The following is a 21,089-nucleotide window of genomic DNA, read 5'->3' as shown; positions in this document are numbered from 1 at the left end:
AGAAATATCTAATTTTATATTTTCCACCAGGAAACCCAACTTTAAATACCATGATTACTTTAACATACACAACGGAAGTAACATCAAAATAAATCGTTCAAGATTCAAACTAATGATAAGACATTACATACACGTGATTGTATTATATTACTCAAAGGTTTTTTTTTAATTTTTAGTCTGATATGATGTAAAATATATGTCACGAGGTGTACTAGAGAAGATCCAGTAATGTAGATGTCCTGATCTGATTTATATTAGAATGTATCTAAATACAAACCTCACTGGGTCTGGCAGAAACTAAGAAATACAGGAGATGGTGAATACAACCCAAAGCAGCTTCATCTGGGACAGTGATCCTGGAGTCTGTAAGACCTTGTGGTTGTATACCAGTTGTTTTTTATTACAGAACCTGTTAGATATCCCTTAGATCTTGTCACAATAACCTAACGTCGAAGTCGACTTAACCCTTAACAATACAGATTCTTTGTTTTTTTTCTTCTGTTTACCTAGCTTCTAATACAATAACATTTAAACAATAAGGGCGTGACAATTGTTACACCATCTACTAAATAACTTACCACATAAATGAGATAATATTTTGACAAACATTACTTTGAGTTGATACAAATGTTTTATAATTCAAAGGGTTTGTGATGTTTTATAATCGAAAAATTATGTTAATCCGTTGCTCACGAAATCTGAACATACTTGTTACACTCCTATCATAGTTTAGTTTAGCTCCTCGACAAATTTTATGTGCTGGGATCTTGTCTACCTCTGAGGTAATGTTGGTTCATATAGCTTTTGACTTTCTGTGACCTTGATTGACCTGTTGATGGAAAATCATATTGAGCTGCTTGTAAAGCTGTTTTTAACATTGTGACCAGCTGAATTTTACCTTGCTTTCTGTTGTAAACACATCCATGATAGGTTGTTGGAGGAAACTGTATAGTTGTTCAATTTCGCGGGTGTGAAATTTCGCGATTTATTAGTTTTGACTTATTTGCGGGGAATTTTTTTCACGAACTATACCGATATCCAATTAAATCATCGATCTTACGACAGGCTACAATACGGGAAATCATGAATTTAATAAAACTCGCGATGGACCTAATTTCACAATTTGGATGGATCCGCAAATTTAGCGAAATTCAAACCCCTGCGAATATTATCAATTATACAGTATGCCATGGGTTGTCACGTGTTAAATGTTCATTTCATTGTCCATTGCATGTAAACACGTTTCCGGTTTTGGTAAAGTCACATCTGATTTGCTAATAGCGTGGTGTTATGATCCCTTGATGTAAAATATAATTCGAGATAATTGGAATTTTATGGCATTGTGAAAGGCAAATGAACTGCAAAAAGTGTCTTGATAAAACGTCATTGTAAACCGCTTTGTCGAAATGTTTTATTCAAAAATATTATTTTGAAAATGATGATATTGTCTGAAATGCTTCTGTTCATTTCATGATTATAACTTATTTAAGAGGACTTGGTTGTTCTGACAATCAGCAGACCAGGATGTATCCAAATTTCTTTCATACCTACACGTGCAATTACTGGCTGGTCTAGGGCAATACACCAATGTCGCCTGAGGCTGTATTGCATAGCTACCCATGCAATAAAGCCTCATGACGTCACGGCGTCAACAAAATCTGTATTTCTGTAATTTTAACATTTTTTTCACAAATATGACTGGTTTTCCTATAAAAGATGGAAACACAGAATTTGTGTTGAAAATATTACGTTATTTTTCATGTATGGAAAATTGACTTCCAGTCGTGGATTTCTTCGAATTTATTTCAAAATGGCGGGATATTAAAGTTTTAAAATTGCAATAAAACGTCGAGGTATGAAAGAAAACTACTCTTTCATAAGTGAATATGAAGGATAGAGATATTCTACCCTTGGGATCACAAAATGTTATAAAACCCTCGGCGAGCCTCGGGTTTTACTACATTTTGTGACCCTCAGGTAGAATATCCCTATCCTTCCTATCCAAATATGAAAGAGTCTTATAGTATACGTATGCTCAGCTTCTCCAATAATCAATGACCACATCTGTGTAATAACGTGACGCTACCCAAATTGATACACTTTTTGAAGAAAATTCTTTATCAAATGTGTGCTTGAATCAAGGGTTTCTTTTAACATTCCACTAATAAATGCCTCCCGTTTTAATTTCATGATTAATTTAATTATCAGCAGTGCATATATTTATAAATAGAGAGTTCTGAAGCATGCCTGGTCCAGCCCTGTGTTTCAGCAGGTTTGAGTACCCAAAACCTCTTAATTCGAATTAATTTTTATACATGTGTTTTATCAGGGGTTGAAAAATCGCTTTTTACGATACCAGTGTACCTATTTTGGTAGCGTCACGTTATACTCTGTTGGCAGATTTATTTTACCCCCTTCCGTGAGTTATGATTCTACAAATACGACAATACAAAGACTGATAGACGCTGCTCCAGAATATAAAGGAGTTAGATATGATAGGACCAGTATTTGGCCTTAATTTTTCAGGCCGAAAAAATTAACTTGATCCCATCAATTTCATATCTCATAAATACTCTCATACTTGCCATTCATCAAAACATAATTTTTTATAACCATGTACACGATGTGTCCCCACCATGACGTCATCAAATTGATGATTTTCTCTTCTCGCCAAATTTTGCTAGAAATTCATCATCTTTAGGTTAGAAAAGGCTTGAAATGGATTTGGCCGCCACCTTGGAGCAACTTTACATTTTGCATGGATATGCGTAAATACACGATACACAACGTGTGATGAAAATCTCTTTCTGCTCCACGAAGGTGGCCACGATTCATATTTAGAGAAAAACCACTCAAAAAGTTTGATTTTTCAAGGATTTTTGTGAAAAATGGCGGGGAAAACTGCATGTTGGTGACGTCATAGTGAACATAATTGGCACATGCGGATATTTTCGAGATGTAATGTTTTAGCAAATGTATTCAGCTGTTATATGGCAAAATATGTTGTTCTTTACTGGAGAATTAATTTTGAGGCCATATTCGAGTCTTAACGTACTTTCTCCTTACACAAAAAACAATACACATAATGTTGGCTAGTTTATTTTTAATTACTAAAACGCACACAGTAGGATATACAAAAGTTCATACACAAGAAAACAATATTTGATTTTGAAATTAAAATTAATCATGATTAATGCATTCTCTTCTCTAAGCTCTTAACCAAAATAATCTTAAAGAGACACATAAAAAATCAATTTATGTTAATCTAGTTTTATAAACATAGAAACATCAATATATTGATTAATCTTACACAGAATCTGTAAAGTTGATTTATTTAAGGAGTTAGAATTTTGCGATCTCCTTTCTGATACTCATCGCGGCGAAAACTTATTTCGTATATTTGCCAATCGTAAAAAGTACATTTGTATATAGATTTATCTTACTTTCTGATAATTTCCCTTTTGTCGTGGGTAAGTTCAAAGAAATAAACTTGACCACGAATAAGGAAACAATTAATCCTCTGCTAATATAAACAACTATGCAGTATGACAACACGTCTACTTCGACAATAATGTACATGTAACATACCTTTTCGTTGAATTAATTGTTGTGGTATTCTTTTCAGATAATCTTATTGTTGACGATGCATCGGTTATACGATAAAACAAGCAGATCAGATTAGCAAGTAATATTCATTCCAAACAAAATCAAAGGCATTTTTTTGTATTCAGAAAAACATAATATAAAACTATTATCATATATTGTAATTCGTGTATTATCAAAACTAGTAGTCAAATGTATATACAAAAGGTTATAAGGCATATAACTAATCATGGAAAGTGACACTATTTAATATGTTATCTTTCTTACTTATCTTTCTTATAATTAAACACATGATTTAATTAATTAAAACTCATTAATACAAATGCATCAAATCGCATACAAAGTCAGGAAGCATGCAAGAGGCATGACCTGCAATGCATACAAAATAAAAAAATTGAATTAGTTCAGGAAAATGAAAAGTCAAATACACTTCAATTCAGAAATAGCGTGCACCAAACACATCCATAAATAAAGACAGAATTAATGAAGAGGAAATCCTGATTACCTTTCAATTCAAAATTGAAAAAAAAACGTTTAAAAATCAGATGATAGTATAGTCATACATAATGAAGCTATTACCAGCAGCAAGGCGTTATAGCTTTGTATGCTAGATAATCAAATGTTAACTCATATGAAAATACACAAATATTTCAAACAATGATAGTATCTCCATATATGGCACACATGTGCAGCGAATAACTGAGGTTTACGTCATGAGGTTAAGGGGAAGAAAATATTAATGGGGTATTAAGAGGAAGATCATTTTAAATAAATATTTATAAGTTATTAAATTTTAAAATATTTCAGAAAGTTTTTGAGGAATGTGTTTATATACCAATGAATGTAAACCCGTATACAAAAAAACCGTACTTTTATGACATGATAAATAGAGTCTTTGATGAATTGTGAATGGTAGTTTATTGTGTTATTGAGACATTTTTATTTGCATGGTGTATGTTATTACCTGAGTGAATATTGTATGAGGCTTTTTATTGTCGTTGTATTCTTCTCCAGCACCAAAGTACAATGTATCTGGGGATGCTGACGTTAAGCATTTTCAAATCCAACCATGGGATACTATGTAAGTTAAATATAGAGTCGAAGTAAATATATACATTTGAAATTTGCTTATGAAGACATGAATTTATTTCAACCAATTAACATATCTATGTATCGCCCCTTGCCTCAATCATAACAGTTTGTCGATGTTTTAATTGTCAGATGTCTTATAAGGAAAGGTTCGGAACAATCATCAGATTACAACAGGCCGGAAATAATACACGACTCACTCAAACATCTATTTTACTCACCTTGTATTCTGAATCAGCTGTTCAAATAGTAATAAAAGGGCTTGTTGAAATTGCAACCTCCATTTATATTGAAACTGTTTTGATAACTCAATAATACATCTGACATTACACTTGCTAGATGTCAATATTAAAACGCATTTTGATTTCTTTCGTTCAATACTACATAGTATATATGATTGAATTTCATGCTGTAGACATGTACAATGTACATGTACGATAGTTAATGGAGAAAATGCATATAGCAGTGTTCGTTGGATTCGATTTCCCTATCTTGAGACGTCATCCTCTCTATGCACCGTGTATGTGTATAGTAACATAGCCCGAAAAATAGAAATATCGTATGTTCTTGTGATAGCGAAATCGCGGGACATGTGTCAAATATATTCATAAAGCTATTAAAATAAAATTCCCCCAATGGTACCGAGCAGTGCTTTCAATATACCATCAATATCAAGGTATATCATAGTAAGTTTATACTCACTTGTGAATTCGTCCCATTAAGGAGTAAAACTTTACTGCAACTTTCAAAATTATCATAGTGCACCAGATTACTGTAATCTCGTAATTACGTTTTGCAATAGAAGTGTGTCTCAATGTGCAACTAGCCTAATTCCCCAAATGAATGAAAAGAAATGAAGTGGGAATTTTGATACTTTAATCAAGCCAAAAACAGACATAATGTTGAGAAGATGAGAATACCTAACGAGAACAGAATAGCATGGGATCACTTTTAAAGGAGCGAGAAACAAATACAATGTATAGTACTAATCGATGGAAGTAAAATTAGCTTTGGCTTTCACTTGATGGATCCCTCAAAATATATTCCTTCTGAATATGTCTGCTCCCTCTGTTGAATTACCCTTCAAAGAAAGGAATGTATATATTCTAAAAGTCCATCTACAATACAGTGAATAAACCTCATTTTCTGTCTCAATTTTATCAAAGAGACAGGACATACATACGATGAGGTTTGTTTTGGTTTTCTCTATAGACCTCTAATTTCAACCCGGTCGTTATTTACCAAGTCACATCATAACATGTTTGTCACATTTTGTACTTTAAAAAAAATATATATAACGAATTTGTAATATTCCTACTTATTCGTTTAAAAAACTAAATGTGTAATTATTTGTAAATGCATTTTCGTCCACAACGCACATTTCAATGTTTAACGTTTCATATACAGGAGTTTTATACATGGTTGGCATGTTTATAATTCCTGTCTATCTTGGAATGGAAAGGAATTCCTCATCATACGTTAATGGTAATGGACATGGTTTAGAGGTTACTTGTTTTGCATGCACGTGATCTAGATGAATATTAATCTCAATCTAACTCAGATATCTGATTGTATGGAAAACATATCCATATCACAGTGATATAATTATATTTCATATGTATTTAAATGAGAGCCAAATTATTTATTGATGATACTTATGAAACAATTTGAAACTATTAGTATCAATTACATATTATAAACCGATGCTATCATATCATATTATCTTTGTTATACATATTATATAACCGATAAAACTGCTATCATATCATATTATCTTATATTCTTATATCATGTTCATGATGTTTATACATATTATAAACCGATATGCTATCATATCATATTATCTTATATTCTTATATCATGTTCATGATGTTTATACATATTATAAACCGATATGCTATCATATCATATTATCTTATATTCTTATATCATGTTCATGAAGTTTATATACATATTATAAACCGATATGCTATCATATCATATTATCTTATATTCTTATATCATGTTCATGATGTTTATACATATTATAAACCGATATGCTATCATATCATATTATCTTATATTCTAATATCATGTTCATGATGTTTATACATATTATAAACCGATATGCTATCATATCATATTATTTTATATTATGTTCATGATGTTGATACATATTTCAAACCGATATGCTATCACATCATATCATTTTTTATTATGTTCAAATTAATAAAGTTATATGTAGTAATACATACGATGTTAGAAAGATGACTCTATAAACAAATTTGGTTAGTGGTATTTCAGATTTAAACATATTGACTGAATATACCAGGTTAATTTTGAACTATTTTCGATGGAAATGAACAATATACTGCATGATATAATGAATAACATGGACAAAGTATTCTATCAAAATGAAACATTCCTGTTACACACCAGTACTAAGTATTACAGGTGTTCTTTTATCGAAATTTTGAACAAAATTGTGTTAACGTTATATATAGCATTATAAACATCATTATCATAATTCAAACACACAAGTTAGTATTTTAAACATTTGCATTAGTATGTAAATATATATATATATATATATATATATATATATATATATAATGTAATGTAATTATTGCACTTCGCGATACTCAAAACGTTACACGCGAGAGTATCAAAATGGCACAACAAACTGATGAAAACGGTAGATAACAAAAATAAACAACAAAAATTAATCTCCTGATACTTCTAAAATTGTAGTTACATTTAACTATTAAAGACTTTTAAACCCGACTAGAATATTTCTTAACGAGAAACTAATAACGATTGATATCTAAACCGGAATGATAATACTGTTTTATCAATACTTAGTGATAAAATATCCAAAAACTAGTAATTTGACATTCAGCAAAATGTAAAAAAAATAACAAAAAAAAAAAAAGAAAAAAAAATTATAGTCTTTGCCTGTTGTTCGATCCTTTTTCAAATATTAAAACAAAATGTTTCAATTGTAAATTAAATGTAATGAATGCAATGTTTAATTTTTTTATGACTTTGACAAATCTCATATATATTTTGAAAAAAAAAATAAAAATATATAATATTAATAGTTTTAAGGGAATTAAAAGTAATAAGTGATGACTATAAAAATATTTTTTCGGTATTTCCAACATGTTTGCAACTATTATTATAATATTCAATTATATTCCATTACAATTATATTTATAACTTTTTGCACACATGTAAAATAGCATAGGACATGGTAGTTATTTAATATTTTATTTTGTAAGAGAAATTGTCATGCAAATGATGTTGCCTTGTGTAATAATGTGGTAAGAACGACAGGATATTATGCATTAATAAACATTTTGATAAAAAATATACTTGATATTTGGTCAAATGGCAACGAAGGATTTAAAAGATGAATAACACATTGATACTTATTAAGATATATCAATGACAGATGGACGCTTGAATGGATGAAATGAATGAATGAATGAATGAATGAATGAATGAATGAATGAATGAATGAATGAATGAATGAATGAATGAATGAATGAATGAATGAATGAATGAATGAATGAATGAATGAATGAATGATGAATGAATGATGAATGAAATGAATGAATGAATGATGATGGATGGATGGATGGATGGATATGGATGGATGGATGGATGGATGATGTGATGAGTGAGTAAATGAATGAATGAATGAATGAATGAATGAATGAATGGATGGATGGATGGATGGATGGATGGATGGATGGATGGATGGATGGATGGATGGACGGATGGAACGATGGATAGATGAATGGATGAATGGATGAATGAATGGATGAATGAATGAATGAATGGATGGATGGATGGAGGAATGGATGGATTGATGGATGGATGAATTAAGCAATTAATTGGTGGATGAATGAATTACTGGATGAATGAATGAGTGTATGAATGAATAAATGAATGATAAAGAAAGACCAAGATAAAACGTACAAAGCGACCATTTTCTCCTCCTTTCCGATGATTGCTTCGTCCGTCTGTTCGCCTTTACGTCCGTCCGTCCGTCATGTTCATATGTATGTGTAAATTGTTTTATATGGAATCTGAAGACATATACTTACTTCTTTTATTTTTGGTCAATCAATTGATGTTTACTTATGTGCCGGTGCTTGTCCGTTCGTCTATCAGTAGATGCCCTTCTTGTGTTGATTAGTCGTACAGTCTCTCTGATAGTTACAACATCAACCTATTTTTAGAAAGTCAATTCGTCCGTTAGTGATTCGTTCTATTTATTCCAGTCCTCTAGCATGCTAATGTGTCCGCTTGTCGGTTCGTCCGTCTGTTGGTTCGTCCGTCAGTCAGTCCGTCCGTCCATTTGTCAGTGTGTACGTCTGTCGTTTCGTCCATCTTTCAATCAATATGTCGCAACGTTCATTAGGTCTTCAAAGCTTTTGTTTGTCTGACAACAAGCTTGTCGTCGTCAATAAAACGTTTATTATCATCGTCGGTATATAACAGATATTTCTTATAAGTCAGTCGATGGTCAGATCTTAAGTGTTGATGTTTGTCCACTTTTGTGTGTGAATAAAAAGTTGATGTAGTTATCTTAGTGTAAGAATTGTCGTGGATAATGTGCGTAGTTTTGTACAGAGAATTCCATTTCTTGAAATAAGATTAAGATTGGAAATTCAAAATAAAAAACCCCGAATACACTGAAAATCTTACAGTAGGTTTCAATAATGAAACTTTCATTATGAAATCGAAAGAGAAACCTAATAAAGAAGAGAAGATACATACATGACACTTGTAATATAATGGAATTATATTAATCTTTATGAGCCCTGGATTTCAGCATGGACCAATAGATATTATATTATATATTCTTACCAAATCTGACTCAGTTTTCCTTTATTAACAATAGTTAAATCGACACTTTGTCCGGGACAAAATCTGAAAACCGGTGAGTTAAAATCCAAGGTGTTACAAAAGAACTTAAAGCGATGTCATTAATGAAGTGTTTATTAATCTATCATATCTAGAAGTCAAAAAGATTATCAATGTTTTGTTCCTATGACCAGTTTGACCCCCTTTTGTCCCACTTCTGTGGATCATGAGTTGATAACTCATTTTCCCTATAAAGATGCAACTGAGTTGGGCTAGTTTGAAGACTCCCCCCCTCTACTTGGAAAACCTAACACCATACTTTTATACAATTCACATTGTTTGTAAAAGAAGAAGAATTTAAAAAATGACCTTTTTTTCCCTTCCCGTAGGTCTATGGGGAGTAGGAACATATAAAAGAATGTAATTATTTTACGATAAATTGCTAGTGCTATAATGACGTAAACCAATGTAGCGAAACTATGAAGGGTTCAATAATATATAAATAGAGGTTACACAACGAGTAACTATTTGATATCGAATTTATTCACTCGAATTATTTTTCAAAAATTACAAAAGACATGAGCAAGTGTCTTTCTTAATCTGAAAAAAAGAATGAACGAGAAGGAAATAAATTCCATATCCAATAGTTACGAGTCGTGTGACCTGTTTCTACCACAGTAACTTTAGCGATATTAGAATCATTTGTTGAATGCAAATCTGTTTGCTTTCCCATGTAAAGTAGGCATACTGATATGACCAGCATTGCAAAACAAAAATAATGATAATATTAAAAAATGCATTTTCATAAATATTTGATTATCATCAGCTATACTAATAAATAACATTTTTTTTCTTCAAATTAAGATAAATTTACGTTAATAAAACCATAATGTACAATTGCTATTAGGTCCAAAACAAACGCGGACTATATGCGCGCAAACGAAATGGATATGTCAAAGTTCAATTTCTCCACGAATCAAAATACCTGAAGGTGTTTTTTCCACTAGTGGAATATCAATTAGTTATCCAACACCCAGTACATTTATACAATGGCCTGAAAGTTGCATACACACGACGTATTGTGGTAGAAGTTAGGTTATACAGCATCAATATCATTTCAAGAAATGGAGGTCATGTACTTTTTGTATCAACTAAAATATCCTATAAGTATACCCCATGGACCTGAAATGCTCAACTGATATTCGTCATGTAATACAACGGACACAGGCCATACAAAAAAAAGAGTAATAAATAAATAAAACAAAAATGAAACAGAAAAGGCCTATGGCTTTTGACACAGTGATAATGACTTTCGAATTTTCCTGAAACTTATTCCTTTAAATTTTTTTAACAATGTTATTTAAATAAAATACGGAATTCGACATTGACCTTTGCTTCGTAATTTTGACCACTTATTTGATGTCCTTATCAATTAAAGTGATCGTCTTACAACGGTCAACGATCGGACCAAATTTGTCCAAAGTTCATAACAATAACAAAAATCAATTCAAATAACAAATGTTCACTTGGACCTTAACCTTTCGAAGGTATAAAGAGTGGACATTAGACGGAATGAATGCTAACAAATGTTCACTTCACACAGGTGAGACATCCGATTTGACCAAATTTGTAATGTTTTCCGAGATTTCACCAGTAGCCCCTATACCGTTTGGCGAGTTAGAGACCAACGAGGATCAGCCACTGCCTATATGTCGTTAATGATACTCTATGTACTCCTCACAGTTCCTAATCCAACACCGGCTTAAATGACCATGGCTGATAAAGGGTTTAAATAAAAATTAACCTTAATATGAAACCTAAAACTGCAAAACAGAAGGGGCATAGACGAGAAATTATACGCCAAGGGAAAAGTGAGTGTGGATGTGATTTTTAGGTATTGTTAATTGTCATCAGCTCGAATCGGGTCATGTCAGCAATGCATCGTTACATCAAAACCAAACATCCACTCATCCATCCATCTATACATGCGTCCACCTAAACACTCCATCCATACATCCAACGAACCATCCATATATTCACTCACCACCCATCCATCCATCCATCCATCCACAAAACCATTCATTCATCCATCCACAAAACCATCCATCCCTCCACCATAACACTCACGTATCCTTCTACCCATCCATCCAACCATCCATTCATCCCTTGTCCCTATCTATTTATCCATCCATCTATACACCCAGACACTCACTATTCCACCTATCCATGCATCAATTCACCCACTCAAACACTTATTCATCCATCCATCCATCCATCCATCAAACCATCAATCCACCAAAAATCCATACACCCACCCACCATACATCCACCAAACACTCAATTATTCTTCCATCCATCCATTTTCCATCCATCCATTTTCCATCCATCCAACCATCAATTCATCAACCCAACCACCCATCCTACCCAAACATTCATTAATTCATCCACCAATCTAACCATCCACCAATCTAACCATCCTTCCACCAACATATCCATCCATTCATCCATACCCCATGACACACCCCACACACCTATCCATCAATCCATCAATCCATTCATCCATCCATCGGTCCATCCATTCATCCATCCATCCATCATCCATCCATCCATCCATCCATCCATCCATCCATCCATCCATCCATCCATCATCCATCCATCAATCCATCCCATCCATCATTAATCAATCAATCAATCACCAAACCATCCATCCGTTCACCCAAACACTAACTTTTACTTCTAACCATCCATCTTTACATCCATACAACCATCAATATACTCAAACACTCATTCATGCATCCATCAAACCACCCACCAACATATAAATATCCATTCATCTATACCACCCATCATCCACCACCATCCAATCACCCACCCCATCATCCATCCATCCATCCATCCATCCATCTCATCCATCCATCCATCCATCCATCCATCCATCCACCATCCATCCATCCATCCATTCATCCACCATCCATCCACCCATCCATCATCCATCCCATCCATCCATCCATCCATCATCATCCATCATCCATCAACCCATCATCACCCATCATCCCCATCCCATCCATCCACCATCTCCCATCCATCATCCATCCATCCCATCCATCCATTTCCATCCATCATCACCATCCATCCATCCATCCACCATCCACATCATCCATCCATTATCCACCCATCCATCCATCCATCTATCCCATCCATCCATCCATCCATTCATCCATCATCCATCATCCATCCATCCATCCATCCATCCATCCACCATCCATCACCATCTATCCATCCATCCATCCATCCATCCATCCATCCACCCATCCATCCATCATCCATCATCCATCCATCCTCCACCCATTCATCCACCATCCATCCATCCTCATCATCCATCCATCCCTCCATCCATCCATCCATCCATCCATCCATCCATCCATCCATCCATCCATCATCCATCCATCCTCCATCCATCCATCCATCCATCCATCATCCATCCATCCCATCCATCCATCCATCCATCCATCCATCCATCCATCCATCCATCCATCCATCCACCCATCCATCCATCCATCCATCCATCCATCCATCATCCATCCATTCATCCACCCATCCATCAACCCATCTATCCATCCATCCATCATCCATCCACCCATTCATCCATCCATCCATCCATTTATCCACCCATCCCTCCACCCATTCATCCTCACACCCCCATCCATCCATCCATCCATCCATCCATCCATCCATCCATCCATCCATCCACCCATCCATCCATCCATCCATTCATCATCTCACCCCCATCTATCCATCCATCCATCCATCCATCCATCCATCCATCCATCCATTCATCCATCCATCTGTAAATCTTGTTATTCATCATTTGATAACTTTGCTCAGTATTTTCTCCAGTTGGCATTCCTATAACAATCGGTTGCTATGCGTCTCATTTTAAACTATCCGCTTTGATAGTCAATGTAGATGTGATATATCATGTCATGGTTAACTTTGAAAATTGAATATAATGATAAATTCTGATAATTACCAGTACAAATCAGATACATTGTTTATTTGTCAAGATATGTAGACCTATCCTGAAACATGTTGATCATACACTAGAAACTTAAATGGAAAAATAGAGAATATAATACAAATTCAACAATTTAATTTCCAGAGCATAAGACCTTTGTAATGTTCATCAGCACCGTATTCTAATTAAACAACGATAAATACTCTTGCTCTCTAAATATCAATTGTTCATTTTGAATTAACATCAAAGTCCAGTGATGTAAGAGCCTAAAATTATGGTATTGTAATGTACATAATCTCAGTCATTCTAATGAAAGTATTGTTAGCTAAAGCAAAAGATTAAGAATTCAGATTACTAACGTAAACATTCTAATATAAGTAGAATATTCACTACTGCTCACCTAATAATTACTTGTATATATATCAAGCTTACATCTAACCAATTACTACAACATTTAGAAATACTACTCTATTGAAGTAATTACATCAACAAAATATTCATCGTTTACTTTTGTACTTTAACAGCCGATGGATTCAATCGGTCTGTCTGCTTTGTATAGTTGTTTCATAATTTCATTTTACAAGACTAATCATGATATTATACATTTGAATAATACAAAAATACATGTAATCTATTGCTATATTATGGATAGAATTTCATTAACGTTTTGTGTAATATAAATGGTGTGGAACAAAATTAAATTTCATATTGCACATATATCTGATACCGCCATAAACCAGGCATGGTAACCATTATACATTTAATTTAATTTGATAAATTAAATAATTAGTGTATAACACACATACCATAAATACACATATTTACCTATTCAAATTATCTTATTGTTTTGTATTATATATTAAAACACAATGACTTTTACTGTATGTCTACGCACTAACTGTCATGGCATCAAACATGCGTTTGAAAGAAAAACATAATATAGAAACGCTTATGAAAGTTTGCTTATGCAGATATAGTGCTTTTATAAAAAAAACATTTTAAACTCGAAAATTATAATTAGTTCATCTTGAAAAACTTTGCACGTGTGATAGTGGATGTTTTGCAATATCTTATTTCTTGACTAGATAAGAAAAGCTAAACTTAATTACCTTTGAAATCTTCCAACTACAGTTGAAATATAACAATTGATAGATGTCATTAAATGTGATAAACAGTTAATCGCATCATATAAGTTACAATATTAATGAGTTTATTGTGCGTTGTAACTTACTGATGAAATGTGCGTTGGGACGATTTATGCATATTCTAATAATACACAAATGATTGCTTATCAGTGATAATGATTGTTATACTAAAACTAGTTATAAACGACTAGAGACTAGCTACATATTCAATGACCTGGGCTGCTTATATTTCAAGTTAGACTAGCTTATTGGATACCATGCTAGCTTCCTCTAATACGATATATATCTACAAATTAAATACGCTTTAAACATGAAAACAATAACATATTTGCCCTCTGATTCTCCAATATCAGAGAATCAATTTGATATTACTATACCAGATACAATTACCATTTTCGCTACCGTTAATAACCACATGTTATTTATAACATACCGGGGGAGATATGTCTTTTATTTTTTCGCATTTTTACATATCATATCTGTCGGATTTGTAAACAATTTTAATTTATTTCTCGTATTATTCCAGATTCATTTCAGAACAGATAGACACAAATCATTTCACAGCACATCGCTATCGTTAAAAACCCCAAAGCAAGAAAAAGGCAGATTTCCAGAAAGAGAATAGAAGTGATGGAGTTTTGGGGTTTTCCTGTCTATGAAGAATAGAAATATTCCTTGATCGAGACAGCTGCACCAAGACCAAGCTGGGAAAACCCATGCACTGCACTGAACTTGAAACCCGTACTTATTAGATGAATAATAGATATCTTATAACATACTAGAAAGATGTGATATAGGGACACAGGTTAAGGAAATTGGTCACTTACCTAAGACGTCCTTTCTTAAAATAAAGTAGACTTTCTAAAACGAAATATTTTCGTGATCAACTGAAGTTTTCATCACAGATCATGGGAATTCTTCTGTTATCTATAATATATTAATGCTTTGCTTTGTTTTATCAAATCTATAAAAAAATAATTAAATAGTTACTTTCATAAAGAGGTGATATCTTCAAGTTTCGAATTCGCAGTAAACTGAGAATCTGGAAGAGTATTCTTCACTTCCAGTCTTTAAAATTAATTATTGATTTAAGCCTAGAGGATTGTTTTGCAAAGCATACATACAACGATAATATATTACCTACACTGGTTTCGTCCAGGGTGCCAGTCCTTCCGTAATACGATTAGCAATATGTTAGAAAAAAAATTATTAATTTAATTAACTAGAATGATTCCATTCATGACAGTGAGTGACAAATCGATAGAATAGCATATGTTGTTTTGATAAGAGTATTTGTGATGCGTACTCTAGCCAATATCAAAATATAAAAGTAACAGAATTTAGAAATGGAAATTGAAATGACAACATCGTTTTTATGTGTACGTTGCATGTATAAATGTCGTGTATAATTAAAGAATTGTGTAAAAGTGTATTTTTATACATATATTCTTTTAATTTACATATGCTAATGTCATGATATGCATGTCATTAATACGTTAACACTTGTTTCGAAATACGATGGAAAGCCATAACACATAGTCAGTTATGATTTATGAAAGTTTTTATGTTGGAAATAAAATCATAAATCACAATAAAAAAACTCCGAGATTTATAAAGTTGTTTACTCTTAGTAATGTTATCAAGTAGCGTCTACCCTAGATAATAATCATATCCTACTTTTTGTTTGATAACATTTTACCCTAAATCGTGATTGGGAATTTTTTACTCAAAATTTTAATTGAGAGTAATTTAATTACCCTTAATGTTGACTGAGATACTTTTACTCAAAAATTTGATTGAGAGCAATTGACCCTAAATCTTGAATTGGAGTATTTTACCCTAAATGTAGATTGAGCGCAGTTTACTCAAAATTTTTATTGAGAGTAGTTTTACTCAAAATTTTGATTTAGTAATTTACCCTAAATGTTGATTGAGAGTATTCTACTCAAAATCTCGATGCAGAGTATTGTAACAAAAAGTGTTTTAATATCTAAACGATAATTACGGATATAATTCCAAACCATGATTAATTATTTGATAAATGTTTTAATCATGATCAGGAGTATGATTTATAAGGATTATATCGATCATAAGAAGGAGTATATTAAACGATACGAACAGACTAATGACTATTGAGTTATGGTCCCAACTTCCACCCGTTATTTTGCTGCTTGGAATGTTGGCACTAACTGAGCATGGCGTCACGTCAGAAAACAAAAAGTTATATAAAAAACTATACAAAAAATAATTCGTATTAATTCATAACATACGTAAAATATTTTTAAAAAAATATTGCAAAGACGTATATTATCTGTTTGCAAGATAATTCCTGATGTCTGGAAAACACATATAAATATATCTTTGAGCAAAACATTTTGTATGATACGCTATACGCACTTAGAAATACACGTACATGTATACGTATTTACAATACCACATACAAATCAGTGCAAACCATTGCTTGAAATGCACTTCATACTCACATTGATTGTAAATATTTGCATATTTAAAATTCAATGCATGAGAAATGATTGTCCCTTGTTCAAGATGAAATAGACAAAATATATAAAGACTCAATCGTTGGCTCCCACACCACGTTTTAACATAATGGAATCAATGCAAATATGTTTGTACAAAAATATACATTGTATCAATAATTCTATATCTCGTATTACCTTCGAAATATTTTTAGAGATAAAAGACAATGAAAAATGAATGCTGCTTTGTACGGTAATGATTTGTCTATGATGGATACATTTAGAAGTATTCCTCGCAAGATCAGATCTACAATGAAACCATATTTCAGTAAAATAGAAAATATAAATATATAAGAAATTTCGAATGAACATAAAGAAATGGCAGTAAAAATGATGCAGTGATTTTCAAAATTACTTTGATAAATATAAAAAATGTGTATAGCTTTTAAAAGGAAACTATACAGAAATGTATTAAAATATGATTGAGATTGAAATTTTAATTTAAAAAATAAAAAGAAAGCAATTGATGAATTATTTTTACAATAAATAAAGACACAGGTAAAAATTGCTTCATGATTCGAAATGAAATTTCTGAGGTGTCCAAAAAATGAAACACATTGATCGGATGGAACATATCGGAATGTCTATACATAAATATTTATCTCGGTGAATAAGAAGAATGTATTCAGTATAGAAAAATAAACCAATTTGCGAGGTATTTTGTTCATCCTGCAGGAATGGTACTTTAGTATAGCTGCACATAGTGTGGTCGGGAAGTAAGGATATCAGTCCGACACTTGGACCTAAAATTACTGAATATATATAATACTAGATGTAGTTCAGTTGTTGTAATCTAACGCACGTCACATGGTGGACACGGGAATACAGTTGATTATGTTCTACCTTCGGTACAAATATACAGGAATGGTCAAGAGTACATATCGTATAAAATAAATGTTCATTTGATGAGGAACCAAGCCATTGATTGTATTTTTATCATTCTCTTTCGGATCAATTCAACACATGTATTACAAGGCCATTTGGAATATTTGAAACTAACGCCCTAAATAGTTTCGTATAACAACTAAGACATAACATTTTATTTTGATCAACAAATAATAAAAAAGAAGATACATAAGTAATATTTTTGATAGTCATATCGCCGTCATAGACTATGGTTAAAAAGCTTGAGTCCAAACGTCAGACAACATGGACGGATCTCTCAACAAAAAAGAGTAAACAAATCCCTAGAATTATGCTTTAATTTCCTTAACCTGAGTTGATAAGATATTCAAAACGAACAGGTGATCTTCTCTTTGAGGCAGATGTACACAAATAGCATTAAACAGAAACAGCTTTATTTCCCTTCTATGAATGGAAGAAATCAAGGTTTGCAATATAATTAATTTGCTTTCTAATAATTGCATCCTTGTCAAACACAAATGTGATATTACTTTTATAATAAAACAACATTTATCAGTAAAAAATTTTCATGACAAATATTCTGTTACCGAAATTAACATAAAGGTATGGCTGTGCCATTTTTAGATTGTGTAAAAATTTGTTACGAGGTTCAGCTGTTCACTTCTGTACAATCGTACTATTGGATTAAATATGGACTCAAATTGCAGACTTACAATTTACAATCTTTCTGATATCAACTATTGCTGTTTAGAAATCGTGATCAAATTATATTTCAAAACACTGAGTCTGCGACCTTGACCTTTGACCTGACCTTTTACATCATGGCATTCTATGGCAAATACCAAATTTTCAAAATCTTACATATGGCCTAGACTTTTAATCTTCCCTCTAGGTTTCAGAAAGAAATATTTTGGTAGATTTTAGTTAACAATTTTGTTTCAAATAATATTGTAAAATAATCTCAAATTATATTTAAAAATGCTCCTCCACTGATAAATGGTATTTTTTTCTCACTCAAAATAAGGAACAGGAACAGATTTAGTATTTTTCTTCAGTTACAAAAGTTACTTTAAAAAATTATTAAATGCAATACGAAAAATTTGTGTGGAATAAGGTAGTAATTGTGCAGGCACCAAAAGCAAAGAAATTAAAAAAGTACATTTTTATAAGACACATATATACACGATTGAACATCAGTTATTATTTGAATAATAAGTGTCGTTTATGCTCTGTCGGCGTTGGATCATCTTTAAACTAATACAGCAAATTAACTTACCGATCTTACTTTCACATAATAATTTACTTGGACAGAATAACGTATTATTGAATCATTGAAATACTGATGCCATAGCTACATCTTTGCAGAGGGATGACAGTTTGGTCCTTTGTGTGGCTTTTAAGCAATAAAAACATAAATATAAATAGGGATATACTGTGTCCCAGTAGCACGAGTCGAGATAAGCAAGCGTGGACAAATGTATAAAGGTCAGGTCAAAGGAGCAGTTTTAGCCAATTGGTGAGCAGTTATGTGGATCACGTGCAACGTTAATGTATGTGTGCTGTTAATGGTTGATGTTTTTTACGGATGTCTAGTGTATTTTGAAGGCCAATTACATATAACAGCTGTTATGTTTTTATGATAAATACTTATGTTCTTTTGAGCTTAGCGAATTAGATCTATAATATGCTATCTACACAAAAAACTCGAATCAGTTCAAGATACGTTCAAGGTTAAAAACGTTTGGGGATAAAAGTGTGTTTTTGGTTATGTTTGTTCACTCAGTTTAATATGGAAGTACATATTATTATAAAATTTATGTTTCACGAAATTTCGCAGTTATATTCAAACAGATACCCTTTATTTCTTACTGCTAAACCTTCCAGGTAAAAGACTGTATTTCCGAAAACCAACAGTAGAACTAAATCTAAATCATGCTGTTCTAAATCATGATTTTTATGGATTTAGATTTAGTCATCAATTCCTATCGTCAATATCGTTAAATGACAATAAATTTAATATAACGTCGGAACATATCAACTGTATCTGAGTCAGGGCATATTAAATGTCCATCTGCCATAAAAAAGTTCCAAATACTGCGTCTAAATACTTACTTGCAATAATTTTATAACATCATCTTTCTGTCATCTTGAACAAGGGACAAAGTCTTTGACAATATGTTTTTTGTTTTTACATTATTTTTTTCTGACTACATTTCTACCTATAGACCACACTATTTACAAATTAACATCTCCATTCTATGTAATTACTAGAGGTATCCACTGCCTAATGCTGAACTTTCAAAAAAACGCCAATTGCAATGTAACGTATACCTACGGTATAATGGGCGTTGTAACATGTATTCTTACGCTTTTTGCTGCAATAACATGCTCATATGCCTTCAAGTGTCGAATGTAACGGATACTTAGCCAGATACATGTAACAGGTATTGGAACATGTACGGCTTATACCATTCACATAACAGCAATCTATGTAGGCTTTACTTGGATGGATGTTATTATCATCAATGCTGTGTCTGAAATCGGTAACGTTCGGTATTTTCCGTAAACTAAAAAAACAAAAACACTCGTGTATTTTCTCGTTTTCGAAAGGTGCCGAATGTTCCCGAGTACCGGCGTCTGATGCAAGGTCTACTGTATGTTTATTTAGGTACATGGCTTTAAATATATATATATATATATATTGTTTCTAAAAGGGGTTTCGTTATCTTTTCTTCTAAGGACTTATCATAGGCTAGTTTGATCATGACATCCCAAAACACGAACTCGCTTCGTGTAAAGTCGTGCTTGCTTGAACATTGTAAGGCTTGAAAAAAGCCGGTTAAAATATAAGGTCGCGAAATCGTTCATTATCTGCAATATCAACATAACGAAATGTTTTCATTGATGCAATTCAATGCTTTATCTAAAACCTTTCGAAAATAGACAAGATCTAGTTACGTTAACAGCAAAACATAACACTTT

At 32.4% G+C, this 21,089-nt stretch overlaps 1 protein-coding gene across 3 annotated transcripts in view; it reads right to left on the bottom strand.

Annotated features, from left to right (window-relative positions):
• Positions 1–3,070: 3,070 nt before the first annotated feature.
• LOC138336386 (uncharacterized) overlaps positions 3,071–21,089 on the bottom strand; it is a 38,488-nt gene continuing 20,469 nt past the window's right edge. The window contains exons 10-11 of one of the 3 annotated variants that reach the window (XM_069285865.1): positions 15,534–15,567; positions 3,071–4,930 (exon numbers count right to left, since the gene is read on the bottom strand). In XM_069285865.1, the coding sequence (XP_069141966.1) occupies positions 4,927–4,930; positions 15,534–15,567 (38 nt within the window). In that variant the 3' untranslated portion in view covers positions 3,071–4,926. The remainder of the gene's footprint in view (positions 4,931–15,533; positions 15,568–21,089) is intronic. The other 2 variants (XM_069285867.1, XM_069285866.1) reach the window with 2 other exon arrangements.

This window comes from Argopecten irradians, chromosome 12 (genome assembly GCF_041381155.1).
Source record: "Argopecten irradians isolate NY chromosome 12, Ai_NY, whole genome shotgun sequence".
In the NCBI taxonomy this organism is placed as follows: domain Eukaryota; kingdom Metazoa; phylum Mollusca; class Bivalvia; order Pectinida; family Pectinidae; genus Argopecten; species Argopecten irradians.
This window is presented reverse-complemented; position numbering and strand designations above follow the sequence as displayed.